General features: G+C 41.4%; 1 protein-coding gene across 1 annotated transcript in view; it reads left to right on the top strand.

Moving 5' to 3' along the window:
• The first annotated feature begins 1,215 nt into the window (after positions 1-1,215).
• The window catches only part of ANKRD33B (ankyrin repeat domain 33B), a 42,327-nt gene continuing 24,078 nt past the window's right edge, over positions 1,216-19,464 (top strand). The window contains exon 1 of the mRNA XM_033075124.1: positions 1,216-1,629. Within this exon, the coding sequence (XP_032931015.1) occupies positions 1,216-1,629 (414 nt within the window). The remainder of the gene's footprint in view (positions 1,630-19,464) is intronic.

Raw genomic sequence — 19,464 nt, 5'->3', positions numbered from 1 at the left:
GGATTCAGCAAGAAGCTGCTGGGCTTTGTACTACCCATCATGTCTGGTGTACACAACGTTTTCTTGTAAGACTGTGAACACCTACTATTTGGGGCCCTTTACGCATAGTTACATTTTACTTTTCCTGCCTACCTTCTTTTAGTGTGAAAAGTGTGGCTCATACTCTGCCTCACCTCATGCAGAAACACCACCTCCTTTCTCTCCCATCAGAAACAGACTTGGATCTTGGACGTTCACTTGCTGATGTAAAATATATGAGATTCACTTCAAAACGCAGCTGCAGAAAGCAAATATCCCAGTTTGTTGGCCAAAGGGCTTCTCCCCACTGTTTCCCTGCCAGAGAGCGGTGCTAATCCGTGGCATTTGAAAGAGAAAAGAGATTTTAGAGGAACTGTGACAAAGCAGGGACTCAATTTATACATGCGTTATTCCTCTCAACCTAATCTCCAAATGCCTTCCATAAAAAGTACGTGCCTGATATCTCTACAGTTGGTAAAGCGTCGGGGCTGATTTAACGAATTACTCGCTTTTAAAGCTCTGATTCGAAGCACGGAAATGCTGTGCAGTCATTCCCCTTAGTTTCAGTATTTAATTTCAAAAGACGAATTCCGCACAGGCCGGTTGTATTCCTGGAAAGTTTTGCGTACACCGCTGCGATCGCGGCTCTCGGGACCGCGCAGTCGGTCCGCGGTGCCACCGAGGGTGCGCTCTCGGCGGGCCCCTCCGAGCCCAGGAGCGCGGCCGGGGGAGCCCGGGGGGGCGCAGAGCTCGGCAGTCCCGCACCTGCGGCTCGGTGCCCGCAGGGAGCAGCCGCGGCAGCTCCCCCCGCACACCGCGCCCCGCCGCTAAACCCGCGTCCCAGCCTCCTCACCGCGATGCTGAGCGGATTACGGGCCGGGACTTCGACAAGTGCCTGCGCTCCCCAGAGCCGCGCTGCCCGCCCGCAGCCTCCCCCCGCTCCCCGCGGCTGCCCCGGGCCGGGCGGGCGGCGGTGAGGGCCCCGCGGAGCCTGCCCCAGGCGGCGGCATGCCCCGGCCCGGGGGGCGGCCGGGCTGCGGCGGGGCGACCCGCGGCCAGGGGCTGACCCTTGCGTGAGGCGGGCAGCGCAGCCAGCCCGGCCCGGCACTGCGCGGCTCAGGGGCAGCGCTCGGCGGTGCCGGAGCCCTGAGCGCCCCGCGGGGCCCAGCGCAGCCCCGGGCCGGGCCCCGGGCCGGCATGGTGCTGCTGTCGGGGCACGGCGAGCAGCTGCCCGGGGAGCGCGTCTGCCCCGCGCCCGCCGCCGCTAAGGAGATGCCCGGCGCCCAGGCGGAGAGCAGCCCCGAGCAGGGGGCGGCGGAGGCTGCCGCCGAGGAGCCGGACGAAGAGGAGGAAGAAGAGGATTACGAGTACGAGGACTTCTCCGAGCTGCCCGACACCTGCAGCATCGCCTCAGACGACTCCTTCTACCCTCCTGGGGGGCTGGACGACGACGACGAGGACCTCTGGTCCCTGGAGGGGGACGGGCGCGACAGCCCCGAGGCGCTCAGCCTCTTCCGAGCCTGCTGCACCAACAACAGCATCGTGCTGAAGGCGCTCATCCGCCAAGGCCCCCAGGAGGAGGAGGTGCGGGAGGCAGACCGCAACCGCAGGGTGAGTGAGCATCCCGCGCCGCGGCCCCGCATCCCGAGCATCCCGGGTATCTCGAGCATCCTGGATATCCCGAGCATCCCGGGCATCCCGGGTATCCCGAGCATCCCGGGCATCCCGCCCGGGGCTGAGCGCCTCGGCTGCCGCCGCCTCCGCCCCCAGCGCCGAGCGGGTGCTGTGTGACACCCCCAGTTTCGTGGGGTGCTGCTCTGGGGCCCCGGGCAGCGAGGAGCAGAGAAGGGCGTGACGCTACGCCCTGCCAGCCCTGACTGTCCGCCTTTGGTCCGGTTTATGGGATGAAACACAGGTTGAGATGCGGGTTTTCCCGCGATCAGTTTTGAATCGGGTCTTGTTTTCCCTCTATTTATTCGGGACCGAGAGGGGCATCGCTGGTAATGGTTGTGTTCAGCATCAAAAAAACCTTTCTTTTTTCTGGGCTGTTGATCCCCTCCACTACTTTATGATGTTCATCTTAAAATTTAGAGCTGCTGGTAAAAGTTTATCCTATGCTAAAATCAGCATTTTTCAGAGTTCTTGTATTTATTTTGTTGCTGATAATCTGTTTTGGGGGTTTGTATCAGTACCGATTTTGTGGCTCAGTTTTTGCCTGTTACTCAGTTAATTGCAGGGACAGAAGTGTACTTCTCTAAATTAGAAGGTGAAAACTTGACAAAGATTTTTTGGTTAATGCATTACTAGGACTTTTGAACAGCAATATTGAAGATTACTGTATTACTACAGTTTGTTTTAAACCTAAGAAGTTTTTCGCATAAGCAAGTTCCAAAAACAGTTCTGCGACTATTCTGTGATAGCAGTGTTTTGAAAGGAAACCTGCGTTATTTTAATTGGGCATTTAATTGTTGCATTCTGGCAACATAAGTGGTCTGCATCAAAAAGAGTGTTATAATTTGTGTTTGGTTCTGGAGAGGGGCTTTTATTGTGTCTTAGATATATGTACTTCTAGGATTTTTCCTAAAAATATCTTTACTTCTTCTCCAAATAATTGATTTCAGTACAGATTTTTAGTGATCTGACTTATTGGAAATTTCTTAAAAAGACAAAAAATCATATGAACTCATCTGAGGGAGAAGCAACCTATGGCATGTGGGTGGGAATGAACAACACAGGACAGAAATAATTTATATCAACTCTTCTGCCAAGGCAGAGATATGGTATTGTTATACTTTAGCTGGCAACATCTGAGGTCCAGTTGTGCGTTACAGGATATTTTGAAGATGATGCAGATACATACCCATCTCATATATTGGTGTTCTGCCTGGGCTGGAGCCCAACTCCAGCCCTGACATTTTGTGGGATTTGAGCTCCAGCCTCTACATTGATTCAGCATGTCTCAAGTGTGTGGTGATGTGGGAGGTTTGGCCCCTCCTTAGATGTGGCATAAAGGGCCAAGAGCCCCAGAGCTGTCCCTTGTGAAAAGGTGACCTCCCCTTCCCACACAACAGAGGGCAAGAAGCTGCAGGAACCCTCCCTCTCAGGACTGGGATCCTGCAGACCTCAGTCAACAGGCATGACAAAGCTCAGCACAAGCATCAGCCCTTGTCCTGCAGCCGCTCTTTTGGCAAAGGTGGTCAGATCAGGGTTGTGAAAGCAGCAAATTCGCCTGTTTGGATGGTCCTTACTTCACCATGGCCCTTCCCAAAATCCAAGTTGCTCTTTATCTCTTCAGCTTAAGAGAAAAGAGACAAATTTTTAGTTTGAATCTGAAAGTTTATCTTCTTTGTTCATCCTGTAAAAACAAAAAAACCTCCAACAAAACAAAACAAAACTAACATCTACTTAGGCAAATACTCCATTTGACCGGAAATTAAAAATCGGCATAAAATTCTGTTTTCTTCAATTTTTTATGAATACAAAGTAAAAAACTTGTGGAATTCAGCAACTTGTGAAGCTACAGGAATGGCAGACATAAGTTGGCTTTCTGTCTGCCTTCCTCACAGAAGTGTTCCAATCACAGCAGTACAGAGCAGGACAGTCTGGTTTTTCAAGAAGATGTGAATGGGGTGAGAGAAATCTTTCGACTAGGAAGTGGATACTTGAGGTGTGACTCCTGCTCAGGTGTATAGAGGTAAATTCTCACTATTTTGCAAAGGGAAACTGCCTTTTTTAGAGAACTTTACCTAACAAAATGAAGTTTCACTCAGGCTTTTTATTGCCTTGCTGTGGATGGTTTTTTTTAAAATTTTGATTATAAAGTCATTGGACATTATCCATGAACAAGATAATTTTGCTACCACAAAGTAGCAGAACAAGTTACACATTCCTGTTGTGCTTATGAAGTTTTTTAGTTGCTGAAACTAAAACTACTGTTGGCTTTTAGCATCTTCTTTTGCCAGGATAATATTTGTCTACAATGTTATCTTGTATGCATTTGTTGGAAAGGTGTATTTTTTTTTTCTTATTTTAAATTTTTTTTTACCTTTCTTTTTTAAAACATTTTTCTTTTTTCTTTTTTTCTCCCACACTTCGAACAAATAAGATGCAATTTTGTTTCTTCTAAGTTTTAATTCCTTTTCCATGAGACAGGACAGAGAATGAAGAATAACTTGCTTTTTGAAAAGTGGCATGGTGAAGGGGCAGCTGTCCAACTGAGGATATTAACTATTTTCACCACCCTGATGTGATGCCCTCAGGTATGTCGATACAGTACAGCTTCATTTTCATAATTTCAAACTCAAATTTTCTTCAAAACAGACAAAACAAGTAACACGTTATTGTAGTAAGACAACACAATATTTTGATTCTGAAAGTAAATAAACTCAGCTCACAAAATGTAACATGAAAAAACTTCCAAATGCCCTAAACTGGGCACAATGAGTTTGCTTAGTTTTTAATTATTTTGACCTTGTCCCTAAAGTAGAAGTGTATAAATTTAAAATGTAGAAGCAATTCTCTGGAAAATGCTAGGATCCTTACTTATTTTCCTCCACCCTTTGTGTCAAAATATATCAGTTGTCTCTTTTAAGTCTATTTGCTCAGCCTGCATTGTGGCTTTTTTGTGTAGTTTCTCCAGAAGTGTATTTTCCCCCTAGTCTTTTCATGAGCTGCAGAACTTCCTGCCAGGCACAAGTTTTCATTAAATTCACCTTCCTGCAGTAAACCAGACTCCATAACATCTGATTTATTAGTCATCACTTGTAGCCTGAAGATCTCTACCTTCCCTGTCTCGTTTTCATTACTGTCAAGACAACAACAGTTTATATATCATTGACTGCAGAGGATCCCCAAATGCCTGATCTCCTCTTCTTCTCTTGCACTGCTGCCTGTCCATGGAATCCTGAAAGACTGGATTGGCACTGCTCATTTCCTCTCTTTGCCCAAACTAACACTGAAATAATGTTTCAACATTTGGAAAATAACTATGACAGTATATCATATACTAATTGTACATCGTGCAGGGTGACCTCTCATTCTCCAGTGCTTGCGTATTTATCCTAACAGTGAGGGATTTGGACATAGACAAGGGAAGATAAAATCATGGCTCTGGTAAAATTTTCTGACTTGACTGAGACCATATTATCATCCAGCTAATGGTGCTACTTTTCACCTTGTTGCATGGGAACTGGTTCTCCTTCCTCACTAGCCAAGTTTCTAGAATTTCAGGCATTTTAATCTCATCATTTTAACATCACTTAATATCAAATTTTGCCTGGTGACCAGGATTATATATATACTCAGAAAGACAGAGTTTCAAAATCTAGTGTTACCTAACTGAAGAATGCAAGCAAATTTAGAAATTTGTCATGACAATAGAGAAAGCATTAAGAGATGGGGGAGAGAGAAAAGAAGGCAAGAACATTCCTTTGCCAGATTGAAAATAATCACTTCAGCTGATCCGCAGAAAGGTTTTGTGCTGATCTTACATGTGGTATAACCCATATTAGCAAGAATATTCTGTTGGATTTTTTTTTTGGTTTTTTTTTTTGGTTGTCATTACTCATTGAGTATTTTGTCCAGTTCTATATGCAGCTATGGACATAACTGTGGGAATGTTTATCTGAATCCAGCCTAGGCTTGATTGTGTGCTGCACACCGTGAGTGGCTGGTTTGGAATGGCATCACTCACCTGGTTTTCTCACTGGGTCCATGATGGTATCAGAGGCATCGGACCTGTTGTGTTTTTCTCCTTGCCCTGAGCCTCTCAGGCGCTGTGCTGACACAGTGAAACTACGTCAGGCAACTCATCCAACTTAGGGAGCATTACCCTCCAGAATTTTTCACAGAGGAATGCACAGTGAATCTTCCATGGGGCTGACACCTGAATTTGTCATTGCCAAAGGGCTGGGCTTCTGAAATTGCAAGTGGTTGTGAAGGACAGGCAGCCAGTGGCTCGATTTCCACTTTTTGGGTGAGGGAACTTTGTGTTAGACAATGCTTTTCTGAAAAGTCATGTATCATCTGGCACAAAAATTGCCAGAGCTTGTGTGGAGCCAGAGCTCCATTAACTTTTTTTTTTTTTTTTTTTAAATCCACAGAATGTTAATAAAAAATCAGGAGTCCAACATTTTCTGATAAGGGATGAAGTTCTCCCTGTCACATGTTGCTTTTTAGTTTTCATGGCATAGAGCTTAACCCATGTCAGAAAAAGGATTTGAAGAACATCATCTGCTACAGTGTTCAGAATATTTTTAAATTATTATTTTCATAGACAGCTTCAGTTTCTTCATATTATCTTATATAAAGCATTCTCATGGAAACAGTTGTATTGAAACTTAACATCATGATACTAAACCATGTAAGGGGTGAAAGTACCTTTAAAAAGACAACAAAACAACAAAAGTAACATAATTTAAATCCTTAAAAAAATACATAAATACTCAAATGCAGTAAAAAATGTCCCTGGAAATACATGTTTGTGCTTAAAAAGGAAGTGAGTAAGTTAAAGAACTGTAGATGTCAAAAAAAGCGGGAATTCTTCAAATACAGTAATTACAGCTCAAGGTTAGCCACCAGAAAGGAATAGATAGAGCATGGAAAATATGAAGTGAGCTGGCTAAGAGGGAATTTGGTGAGCTAACCAGACCATGAACCAGACTGATACAGGTAGGTGCTCAGAAGCATTATCAGAAGAGCGTGGGCATGTTAGCTGTCTGCCTGCTCTTGTCTGTATTCATCTGCAGTGTTAGGTGACTAATGCCTATGTAAACCTGGCACAAAAAGATATCCTGTAAAATAACTTCACTGGAGAAAAAGTATGTGCACAGAAGATAATTTCTATGAATTAAAGAGAACAATTAATAAAGACCATGAGGATGTGTAGACATAAGGAATGGCAATGCAGGTCTTTAGCTTACTGCTGGAACTGCATGGCCAGAGCAGAGGTGTCCTCCATGGAGCTGACAGGTAATATGACAGAGTTTGTTCTTAGTGTCAAAAGCAGCACTAGCTAACAGATGTAGGTCACACTGGAATGGACAAGTACAGATTTCAAGAGTGCATGAGAAAATTGTACTAGTTTAATCTAGTTCCAAGTGGTACAACTCTTAGAGAAACCAGATGAAGAGTAGTTTCCTCAAAGAATTTTGACAAATGGCTTAATACAAAATACATGGAACAGGAGGGGTGTTTTTAGTCTGACAGTAGCACAGGAGTAAAGGTCACATCAATCTTCAATTCTTCTTTCAGCAGTGTTTCACATTAGTGTCTTAAATCCAGTGAGTGGCTTGCAGGGCTCCTCAGAAATGCAGGGATGGTCCTGGTTACCCATCAGGTTGACTCCAGATGTTAAAAAATATAGCTGCATTTAAAATCTAATAATAGCCTAACAATACTGGTTGTCCTGGGCAGCTTTCATCAGTAATTATGACAGACATATAAAGTGTTTTTAGCATAACGTGTCCTTAATACATGGGACTTTGGGATGCCTTACAGCCTTTTCCTTGGAGAATACTAGGGCTTTATTTCACAGGCATAAAGTGACACTGCTAATGCCTTCAACCTGTTAGGAAATTCAAATTTGTTTTCTCATGGAGGAATTGCTCAAGAAGGAATATTAGCACTAATTTCCTTTTATAAAACTTTTGAAGATTCCTCAGGGAAAAATTATTGAGGAATCACAGGAAGTTGAAAGAAAGCACTGCTACAAAACATCTGATTGCTCTGAAAAAATGAGTGCCTGTTGAGTTTCAGTAGCTTATAGGAGGGACTGGACTTCAAGTATGCTGGGAAAGGAAGTGGTCTAAAAGCCCCAATATTCACAAATTATTCAGCTCCAAGCTAGATGCCAGTAAAACAACAGTTGTACCTCATCTTATCAAGGCTTTAGGTCTCAAGGCAAGGGCTCTGAGGAAGAAAGAAGAAATGTTCCTGTCTCAGGCAGCAGGTTCAAAGCTGCTTGCTGAAAAGTACCAGGTGAGATCAGGTGCCAACTGTGGTGGACAGTAGGTCTCCAGTGCCACATTTTTCCGTGTCATCATGGATTTAACTCTCATGTCCTTTGGCCCTGCTGGTGCTGGAGGCAGTGATCTGGGCTGTGGCTCTTGGAGTGCTGAGAGATGGAACAGGGACAGCGATGGCAGCCCCTCATCAGGGAGTTCCCTTTTCAGAGGTGTGAGACTTGATTGTCTTTCACTCAGTCTGACTTGTTGCTGAGTTTAAGGGCCACATCAAAAAGGGTTTTGAAAGAGGCGTTAATGTTCACTTTTGTGTGTGGCACAGAAACCTCTTGCCATCATCTGAATTTTAGTCACATGGTCTCGTGTTTATGCTTGGGAATATAAACTATGGCAATAAGTTGAACATGAAAAATGTTGAACAAGGAGTACAAACATCTATTTGGATCTATTCAGACATTTCAGCAGGCGTTGTTATGTTCAAAATCTGTTCTACTACTCAAGAAGAAATAGACACAAGGATAAAAACCATCTCTGGCATAAAAGCACATGCAGCTCAGCTCACATCTACCGCATGCAGGGTTAGCATCCCTGGTGTGGACCAAAGGTGACCACACAGCCAGCGCTTGGCCTGGATTTTCCCTGAATCCCAAGATGTTCTCCTAATTCACTAATGGTTTTTAGGCTTTTGAATTCAAATGTCAAAACTAGCATAATTTGTTGTGTTATGCTTTTGGAAATTATTAACTATGCTGGTACTAAAATTGGTAAAATCTCTATTTGCAAATGCTATATGCTTATTTCAGATATGGTAAGATAGTTTTCAAGTAGGATAACATAGATCATAAGATGCTTCAAAACTGGAATTTTGGTCATTGATTTCCTTACCTTTTTCAGTTCTTGTACTATTTTTGGACAAATTATTCTGTTTTGGCTGAGGTTGGGGATGAGAAGGGAGGGGTTAGCAATTTAGGTAAGTGCTATATTGCCTGCTAAGAATTTTCCTGTGTGTTCTTTCTGTATCACCTTTCATTATACTGTGGAATTGGGGTTTTTCTTCTGGGACTGAGGTAGAATTGCACTAAAAACTAATGAAAGAGTTGCTAAAAACTGCTGGCAGATTTTTTTTTTTTAATAGAAAAGAAAATCTCTGTAGAATGTGAAAGCAATGAAGAATTCCCACAGGCCTTATTTGAGACAGGAGTTCACCTTTGATATTTTCATAAATAAAATTTCTCTCAGGAGGTTACCTTTCTAAATTATTTAAAATGTTATGCCACATAGGTTTGAATTTGCCAGTTTCTGAGTGTTCTTTAATTAAATACAAAAATGGAAACCCTTGACCTGGGCTAGATATAATCCTGTAATACACTCAGTGAGTCACAATAAGAAATAATCAAGTACTGTAGGAAGAGGATTTTTTTGTCACAGTGTCTGTGGTTGCACATCTGGCAGTGACTTAGCAATTCAAATTGTATCCACTGTGGGAAAAACCCACTATGTGGAAATAGTTCCCATTTTTCAATTCTATTATTTTCTATTATGTCTGTTAAATTCCACAGGGAGCAATTTGAAAGCAAGATGATGCAAAATGGGAATGACTCACGGTTGGGCTTTTGTTGGTTCACACGTTTCGGATGTATAACGTCCTGAGCCTGATCCTGTACTTTCCTCTCATATTATGAGGGTTGGAGATTTTTTTAAAATCTTTTGCCTCAGTACATGAGGCCCTATCTTTGGGACAGCTTATGTGTGGACAGACCAACTACTGGCAACAAGAGATGCTGCCAGCAGCCACCAGAGCTCAGAACTGGGCTCACGGAGAAGTTTTGAAGTTTTGTTTCTATTACTGCAGGGAGGAGGCTTATGCAGAATCCATTGTTGTTAGTTTTCTGAAGTTCAAATGTGGCAGATAATGGAACATATTCAATCTGTTCATAAAAGGAGCCTTTCAGGCTGTATTTGGCTTCTTTTTTTTTTTCTTTCTTTTCTGTACAAAACCTAGATATCTTGCTATTTGGAGCTAATAGTAAGAAGGTTCAGCTCACCTGTTTAGCATTTGATTGAGAAACACAGGAAGGGTATCCATGTATTCATAAAAGTGTTTTAAGTGTGGATGAAAGGAAACTGAAGATTTTCTTTGTAAGGTGGTATGGTACTTCTGTGTATCTGCAAGTATCATCCAAGTTTGATAAAGGATTCAAGAGAAGGCAGAGTCAAAGCTCAGCTCCACAAAGGAGTTAATTTAAAATACTTTTCTTTCTACGGAGTTTTCTACAGATTCTCTATAAAAAGAATGAAGTAGCAATAGCTTGTTAGACAAAGAGTGTAGGATTATACATATTAACCAGTTCTGCAAAATAAAATACCACAAATATTAATGAAATGCCACAAATACTAATGAAATATAAGTGTTTAGACTCACAGAGCCCTTCTGAGCTAGTAAAAAATATAAACATAATAAAGGAGCTGGTTACACTGAGACAAGCTGTACGACACAGTAATACCTGGAAGTGTGGAACAATGCCAGCCAGAGGAAACTTGTGTCTGGGAAGAAAAAAGTTATTTTCCCTGCTGTTTTGCAGGCACTTTGCAGGGTCACCACTGTGTTGAGTCCTGTCTGCTGGGAAAATTGGGCAGCAGACCGTATCAGATACTGCTCTGCCACAGTGCTTCAGCAGAGCTCCCCATGCAGACCTGCCAGGCTGGAATAAAACACACAATGTTCCTAGAGGAATAGCCTGGCCAGTGGTTTGAGGGGGGACTGAAACCATTCATGGCTGACAGCAGGGAAAACACTTAATTTCAAGGTCTCTGGGAGTGGAGTGAAAGCCTGTTTCTTGCACCCCAAGGACTGGTGCAATCTCCCAGGCAGAGACTGTCCCACAGCCTGCAAAGCAGTGACTGTGTGGAAGGGCTCAGGTGGTTCTGGGATCCCCCATTAACCTCCTGCCATCACCAGTCAATGGGACAGAGGCCAGGCTGTGCCGAGTCCTGCTGCCATTTATGTGGGGTAGGACTGAACCTTCCTTGACATCTATTTATGGCTGTGCTTTCTTGTCTTTTACTGCACTGATGCTGTATGGTCTGCAGGAATTTTACAGTCCAGAAAATTCTCCCTCTTGCGAGGATGCAACACGGATGCCCCATGAGCAGAACTGCCTGTGGAATAGGAACTGGAACTGAGCACTAGATACATGTTAATCCTTTTAGTTCCTTACTTGAATTAAAATAGTGTGTTTATTGAAGTCAGATGTCTCAGTGCATTTACAATACTTATCTCTATAAAAGTTCCCATGAAATGTGTGAGATCCTTTACATATATGTGGATGCATAAAGCAAATACTGAAATATTTAATACTCAATTAAACATTTTAGAAACAGTAGGTGTCTAAGGAGAGTGTGGTAAAGTGTGGTCATCCTCTTTCTCCCAAATAACAAGTGATAGGACAAGGGAAAATGGCCTCAGGTTGTGCCAGGTGAGGCTCAGGTTGGGTACTAAAAAAAATTTCTTCACTGAAACAGTGGTTAAAAGTGGAATCTGTGTGAGGAGCTGCAGAAGTCACAAGGTTTTTTCAGCCTGGAGAAGGGGAGGGTGGGGGGAGACCTCTTTGCAGTTACAACTTCTTTGTGAGAGGAAGAGGAGGGGCAGGCACTGATCTTTGATCTGTGGTGACAATGACAGGACCCAGAGAATGGCCTGAAGCTGGGTCAGGGGAGGTTTAGTTTGGATATTAGAAAAGAGCGTGGTTTGGCACTGGAACAGGCTCCCCAAGGAAGTAGTCACAGCACCAAGCCTGAGAGAGTTTAAGAAGCATTTGGACAATTGTCTCAAACACAAGGAGTGATTCTTGAGGTGTCCTGCACAGGGCCAGGAGTTGGACTTGATGATCCTGGTGGGTTCCTTCCAATTCAGCATATTCTCTGTGATTCTGTGTAATTTTGTGATTAAGTGTTGAAACAGGTTGTTCAGGGAAATGGTGTAGTCACCGTGCATGGAAATGTTGAATAATGGGTAGATGTGGCTAGTGAGCATGGTGGCATTCCATTGAAGGCTGGATTTGATGATCTTAGCAGTCTTTTCCAGCTTTATTGATTCTATGATTCTAATATCAGTAGCCCAAAAAAAAAAAAAAAAAGAAAAAAAAAAAAAAAAAAAAAAAAGAAAAGAAAAGATGATGAATAAATGTCAACCTTTCTCTTAACATTAATAATTCAAATTATTTTCTTCTAAGGCAAGAGATTATGAAATGTCTTTCACTTGCTATTGCCATTTTTTTCTTCCGTGGGCGTTTTTAACTTGACCTAGTTTATGCTTATTACAGTCAGCACAGCTGATTTATGAGCAGAGGCTCCATTCACAGATGGGTGCAGACAGAGCTGAGGTATTTAAGTATACATCTATGGCAGTGTTCACAGATCACAAATGCACTCACCATCCTCTTAGGATCTGAAGTCAACTGAGGGAAAAAAAAACATAACCTGAAGTTTTCAAGTAAGTGATGCTGTTTCCCAGTGCTTCTCATATCTCAGGTCCAGCACTTGCTTTTCTGCTGCTGTTAAAATTATGAAACCCCCCAGCTATCAGGTGTCAGCAAAAAGTGCTGTGATCTCTCTTTGGAGCTTCAGTACGTGATACTAGATCAGTAGGAACTACCCTCCTGCAGTAGGTACACAGACAGTAACCATGGGATGAAATAGATCAACACTGCCAACTAAATGTCATAAATATGTGTGATATGGGTGAAGACATCACAGAGAGGAAGGGTTTTAAAAATTACAGGGGTTCCTGTGGTGTCAGTGGAAAAAAAGAGTGACTCCAGAGCAGGCCATGGCAGTGCAGGTATGGGGTGCACGGGGTGCAGGCACGGAACCCTCAGGGACACACTCACCCTGCTGCTTCCAGCTCAGGTCCCAGCTGCTGTGTCTGCTGGAGCAGGGGATAATACCCTGCCTTACCTGCTCACAAGGCCACATTCACAGATACCAACTAATTATGCGCAAAATCCACTTTGTTTACCTGTTGTGCACGTGTTGCTGAAGTGCATCTCCCCAGCAGGGTGAGCTGAGGGCTGGTGCCTTCAGGATGGACTGCTTGGAGGAAAGCACAGACTTTCTGCTTGAACACCTCACGAGCTGGGTGTGCAGAGGAGCAAGTTCACTGTCATTTACCTGTCCATCTGCAGAGTTTGAAAATGTAGGTCAAATATAACCAAATTAGTGTTTTGAGAATTGATAAAAATATATTAATTGTTTTGTGAATTAAAAAAAAATTAGTACTGTTTTTTTTTTCATAATGCAAAATGGTAATTGTAATCGCACTTGTGAGTTTAATGTGTGTATTGGCCCATTTTTTCTGTTTGCTCCCTGCCGTCCACAAAACACACTACTCTGGGGAGGAGGTTTTTAAAATAGTGCTTAGTTACCCTGTTTAGATTTTGAGTACTTGCCTAAAAATGCTGTATTTCCCTCTTTCTCATATAATTTCTATTTTTAGTACAGTGGCTACATCAGTTGTGATATATTACTAAATTGTTAGCATGTATCATAAAGGAACTAAGAATTAGAGCAAAGCATAATTAGGACAGTTTGGCAGCTTATCAGTCACAGGGGAAAAGGCAAGTGAGCATTGTTCATGTGATGTAAACCCTAACAAAAACATTCAAATATTGCCAGCATTACTTTCACAAACTTGCTTCTCTTCCCAGAGCTGTCTCGTATTTCCTTTCAGATTTTAAGGTCTGCAGGGAGTACATCTGGACTCTACCTCATTATTGGTGGTACTGCAATCAGTAATATCATTCCAAAACACATGATTTTGAAGTCTACCTGTATTGGCTGAGCTTTTTAGGATTATTGCTACAAAGCAATATCAATTAGTATAACCATGTTATTTACAGAGATTCTACAGTAAATTCAAAAATCCAATGTGAGATTTACAAATCTTAAGGGGAAGAAGGTGATTTTTTGGCTGTGGGATTTTGATACCAATGTTAATTAGAATCAGTTATTTGCAATGAGCCTTCATTTTGGATATGTGCTACTGTTTGTTTCTTTCCAGAAACAGATTGAAGGAGTCAGACTCTGAAGGTAGCAGGAAACAGCCTGCCCATAATTTTCAGGTAGAAATGAAGAGATCAGATCGGCTCTTTAAAAGATTTCCGTATTATTAAGTATCATTCTCTCATTTTGTGTCAGAGAAATAGAAAAATAATTCCAAACTTTGAGGAAAAACTTTCTGAAATATTCTGCTACTGCTTCTAGGTGCCCTGACTACTGAGGGAGAAAAACATAGGTTTTATCCTTCTTCCACTGCTACTCTGTGGTCTCTTCAGCTATAGAGCTATAGAGTTGACAGAAAATCTGGGATGAGAAATCACAGCATTTGGTTAGTAATTGTAAACCCTCTAAGCATGTAGAAAAAACCCTCTAAACATGTAGATAAACCCTCAGCTTCTGTTCCTCAAAGAAGAGAAAACAAAAACCAAACAGTATCTTCTGAAATAATGAGAAAGATGAACTGATAATTGGAAGGTGACCATATTCACTCTTATTTTTTGGATTCCATTTCTTTTTTTTTCTGTAAAGATTTGCCTTACAATTGATGGGAATAAAGGAAGATCTTAACAAACCTTCCTGTTGCTTTTACTACACTGCAGCTTTTCTACACAAACCTAAGTGACCTTAATTCCTATTGAACTAAAAGCCAGTGGAAACTGACAACTTCACAGCCAACCTCCAGGTCAAGACATTTTGAAAGAGTGACGAAAATTTTAGCAGTAGTGGTAGGGAAAACCAGGAAATACTTAGAAAATTGATTATATATCCTCTGGAAAGATCTTAAGTCTAAGTTAGCAAGAGGTTTTTCTCCTTAAACAAGTATTTAGGCTAGAGATATATGATGCAGAAAGGCATATATTGATGAGGTTGTTCATGCCTTAAATATGAATAATATGAATGAAGACATACAGAAAGTAAAATTCTGTTGAATCAACAATTTTCAAATCTGGGTCTACAAGTTTTCCTTGCACATAAATTTCAAAAGAGAAGAAAATTATAAGTTGGTCTTCCAGTAGAGGCAAGACCTTGATATTTCCTCCCTGTACTTTCTAATATCCAGCTGTGTAGGATAGGTTAGAATACACTTTTCTAAGGGTGGATGGGAGGCATGACACTCCTGAATCAAAAACAGAAAAGATCATAACCTGTGAAAGAGTCTTTGAAGTCATTAAGGTATACACATGTCCTTCAGTTTACTGCTCCTGTATGAATCATTGCCTTTGTGAGCTGATGCAATTTTATCTGGCCTCTGTCTCCTGACTGAGGCATGGAAGGGGTTTTTGGCTCTCATTTGGTAGAGCTGGGCAGAGCCTGAGAAGCTTCTGTAGCAAATGGAATGTTCTCTGTGGAATAAAGGGCTCAGAGGCTTTGAAGTCTACATAGTTAGAATATAATCTCTTACCTTTTGAGAACCAGAAGTATTATTTGCACATTTCTTTGGCCAAAGAGCAAGGTAGGAATCGGACCTAGGAAATGAGACATTTAGCACTGGATGATAAAATACATAATAGAAGGATTAAAAAAATGCAGAACAGAAAGTGTAACTCTCAGTGCCTCTGCTTCTAGAGATTAGGGCTGAAGAAACTGCAATTTTCTTTCTTTAGTGCAAAAAAAACCACAAGTGGGCAAAATATTTACCATTTAGCATCTTAGTTGTGGTTGAATATATTTAATCATCAATCAAATCTAGAAAAGCCAGTCTTCTGGTTTTGCCACCATCTTCTCTAAAACTGCTTGTTTTGTTCTAGAGTATGGCTTGTGAATGACTGCTAAATGGACAAGGACTAACATTAGAAAAAATATTGTTATTATTTCTGGAGTAGATACATAGTGGGTTTTGTTCAGTATAATGTATGCAATTATGTTGTACAGTTGAAAATTTATGTTGTCATAGCCTGCTAGTAAGAGAATACCAAATTTATAACAGAATAGTTAATTACATCAGCATTTACTACTTTCCTTTTAAATACAGAAATCCCTCTTCATCCCGGCTTTTTATTCTCGTTATTCCTATTTACTGCTAACCACTTCATGCTCATCTAATGGTGGAAGAGTTTCCTTCTCTATCGTGTTCTTCATCATTATGAAATGTAAAATTCGCGCAAATAATAATGGAATCTTCTTTGCAGTATTGCTTCAAAGCAAGTGTGCTCCTTCTCATCTCCTGAAAAATTCCATTGCTTTGGAGTTGGGCACCACAGAAATGAAGAAAATTCTATTTACAAGTCACTTATCTACTATTTCGGTGAACAAGTCTCTCCAATCAATCATTGCAGTTTACAAATTCCTTGTGAGGGGGAGAGCAGGGGCAGGCACTGATCTCTTTTCTGTGGTGATCAGTTACAGGACCCATGGGAAGGGCCTGAAGTTGTGTCAGGAGAGGTTTAGGCTGGATATTAAAAAAAGGTGCTTCACCCAGAGGGTGTTTGGACACTGAAACAGGCTCCCCAGGGAAGTGGTCACAGCATCAACCCTGACAGAGTTCAAGAAATGTTTGGACATTGTCTCAGGCACATGGTGTGACTCTGGGGATGGTGCTGTGTGTGGTCAGGAGCTGAACTCAATGATTCTGATGAGTCCCTTCCAACCCAGCATGTTCTGTGTGATTCTGAGTTTTAGTTTCCACCTGTATGCTGGAAATTTCCTATAAACCAGCTATCTTTTCTTAGCTCCAGGGGCCTGCAGCATCATTTGAAGGTCCCATAGTGTGTTCAGATACTGCTCTCATTAGTGAGCTGCTTTCAAAAAAAACGCCACCCTGCAGTCTTGCAAAGTCTTGACATACCCAAAGACTCTTGTAATTCAACTGCTGTGGCACACAGAGATGTGTCAAGTTCATTGCAAACAGCTCTGAGAAACCTCCATCAAATGTGTTTGATACATGCTGCTTTTTTGTAGAGTGCTTCTTTTCAGCAAAAGCTGTTCTTTTGTTGAGAAAGCTGTGCTCCAAATGTCTACCATTTCTCTTATGGGTATAGGTTCCTAAATTAAAAACTAGACTGCTTTATGAATTCCTGGACTCCTGTCCTGATAATATCTGTTTCACCGTTATCTAAATATTCTCAAATTTTATGGAGTAGGAGAACTGTTTCTGGATTGTTTGACTGAAACTGTTTAATAAAGTTTAATAAATATTGTATTAATGATTTAGCTGTTTTAACAAAGGCAAGTGATCTATAGAAATTTCAGCTATTTGAATATAAATGTGAAATTGCTTCTCCCTCTTTTTTTCACAGATATTTAATTCTGCCTTCTTCAGATTCAATTGTATGTTAGTGTTCAATTGCTCCCTATGTTTCTTTATTACTTAGGTGAATGGGATGTATTCATTAGAAGATTAGGTTTGTAGAGCCAAGCACAGAGGCAGAAGATGTTTTCCTGCCTTTTATTGCATGGAGCTAGATCTCAGCTGAGATAAACAGGGTGGTCACAGGCTCTATAGAAGAGGAAAGACTCACTCTTCTCTTGCCACCAGGCTAGGACATGCAGTACCAGTGAGTGCTGCATTTGCTTATTAAACTCAAGTTGCAATACTGTAGTTAACTTGAGACAGATAAGATGGTGATGCTACTGTGTCCCACCTGGGTATTCCAAACATGATTTTTACCTTTCTCAAACTGTCTACTCACATCCTGATACCTGTTACAGCTACAGTGAATCCTTATCTAGCCAACTGAGATAATAAAAGAGAAATTTAAAACTGGAATGTACACTTAATTAAAAAATGAAAACCAACAACAAACCCCAAGCCTACTTTTGAACCACATTATTCATGATTTTTAAACAGCTGAGTATGAAAAACCAGTGAGCAACTAGAGGAAAAAAGTCTCTCTTGACAGATTGATTCTATGTCACAGTGTGTGTTTTCTCAAACAAAAAATGCCAGGCTGAACCTCTTTCAGGTGGATGAACCTATTCCCTAAATACAGCACTAAATTAATGTGAGGCTATTCACTAGGGCCTGCAAGTCAGTGGCAACAGTGGTCTTGGTTTAGCCAAGTCCCAGTCTTTGATCTTTCAAAATGGTAATTCTGCCTTTTCTTAAAATAGATGTATTTTTCACAGGGTGATGCTAAACCTTCAGGAAGGAACCATTCCTTAATGAGAAACCTGAGGCATGCTGAATTTCCTCTCCAGTGGCTGTGTGCTAGGCTGCAGCCTATCAGTTACTTTATTACTTAAATAGACAGAATTGTAGGTTGATGGTTTTTATAGTAGGAGTCCTTGCTGTCTAATCAGCCATTAACATTAGAGCCAACACTGTAGGTGTAAGTCACAAGAGCACAACCCTGTTTGCCCTGGACCAAAGCACATTTACATAAAAAATAGAGGTCTTACTGAAACATAGGTCATGTGTTCTGCTGTAATTTAAAATATGATCACAGTCACCAGTGGTTCTAGCAGCAAGAAAATATGAAAATGATGAGAATATAGTCCTCATGAACCCTGCATTACTGCAAAATTGCATATTTTGTTTGAAGGTAGTGCTTTCACCCAGAACTGAAAATCTCCAGGATTCAGAAACAGTGATTGTGTTAAAAAATAGTTATTAGTGCCTCTCTTCTGTCTCTCTCCATTTTTTTTCATTCTTTTTATGGAGACTCACTTTTCAGTGCAATTTGTGGAGCACTAGTAATAAACTATGCATAGATGGTGGGAAAGAGCAAAAAACTTCCTATGAAATCAGGAACTGTGGCGCTTTCTGCCAAGTTTCACAGGCATGAATATTAGGAATAATACCAATAAAACCACATTTTTTTGCCTCCAGCATGATCATCTGTGATATCCCACAGCGGCTGCTTTCCATAGAGCTGCAGGATTACAGGATTGCAGCCTTTTAGGATCACAAGAGTTGACACTAATCCGTACCTACAAAAATCCACTTTAGGTCTCTGAGTGAAAAACAGTCCCATCCATTCACCACAGATACATCTATTGCTCAAAACCATTTTTTTTCTAATAAAAAGCAGGAGACTTTTTACATATTTATGCACAAAAAAAAATCTTTTGCTTTGTTAGAGCTAGGGAAAGAATAAGGGCATAAATGAGTGGAAAATTAGTCTAGGTAAAATTAGAAGCATAACCTAGATGAAGGAAGCTCTCTCATTGTAGAAAGCATAATGATAAGGGCTTTCAAGAACCTGGACACTTTGACATCCAAAGAACCATTCTCACTTGCAATAGCTGATGATAAACTGAAGAGGCAAGATAATGAGATCTCATCAGCAGGATCTTTGCTTGATAGAAGTAAAATAGTAATTCCTGGTCCAGGTGGAGAATCCTTTCTGTATTTACTAGTAATGTTTCAATGTACATTTCTTTCTAAACATTGATATTTACTTTGTATTTCCATGAACAACAAGGTTGCTGTTACCATCTTATCCTCTTGTTTGAAAAGAGGAAATTTGACTGTGGCTATGTGATAGCA

The sequence above is a fragment of the Catharus ustulatus genome, chromosome 1, assembly GCF_009819885.2.
Source record: "Catharus ustulatus isolate bCatUst1 chromosome 1, bCatUst1.pri.v2, whole genome shotgun sequence".
In the NCBI taxonomy this organism is placed as follows: Eukaryota; Metazoa; Chordata; class Aves; order Passeriformes; family Turdidae; genus Catharus; species Catharus ustulatus.
This window is presented reverse-complemented; position numbering and strand designations above follow the sequence as displayed.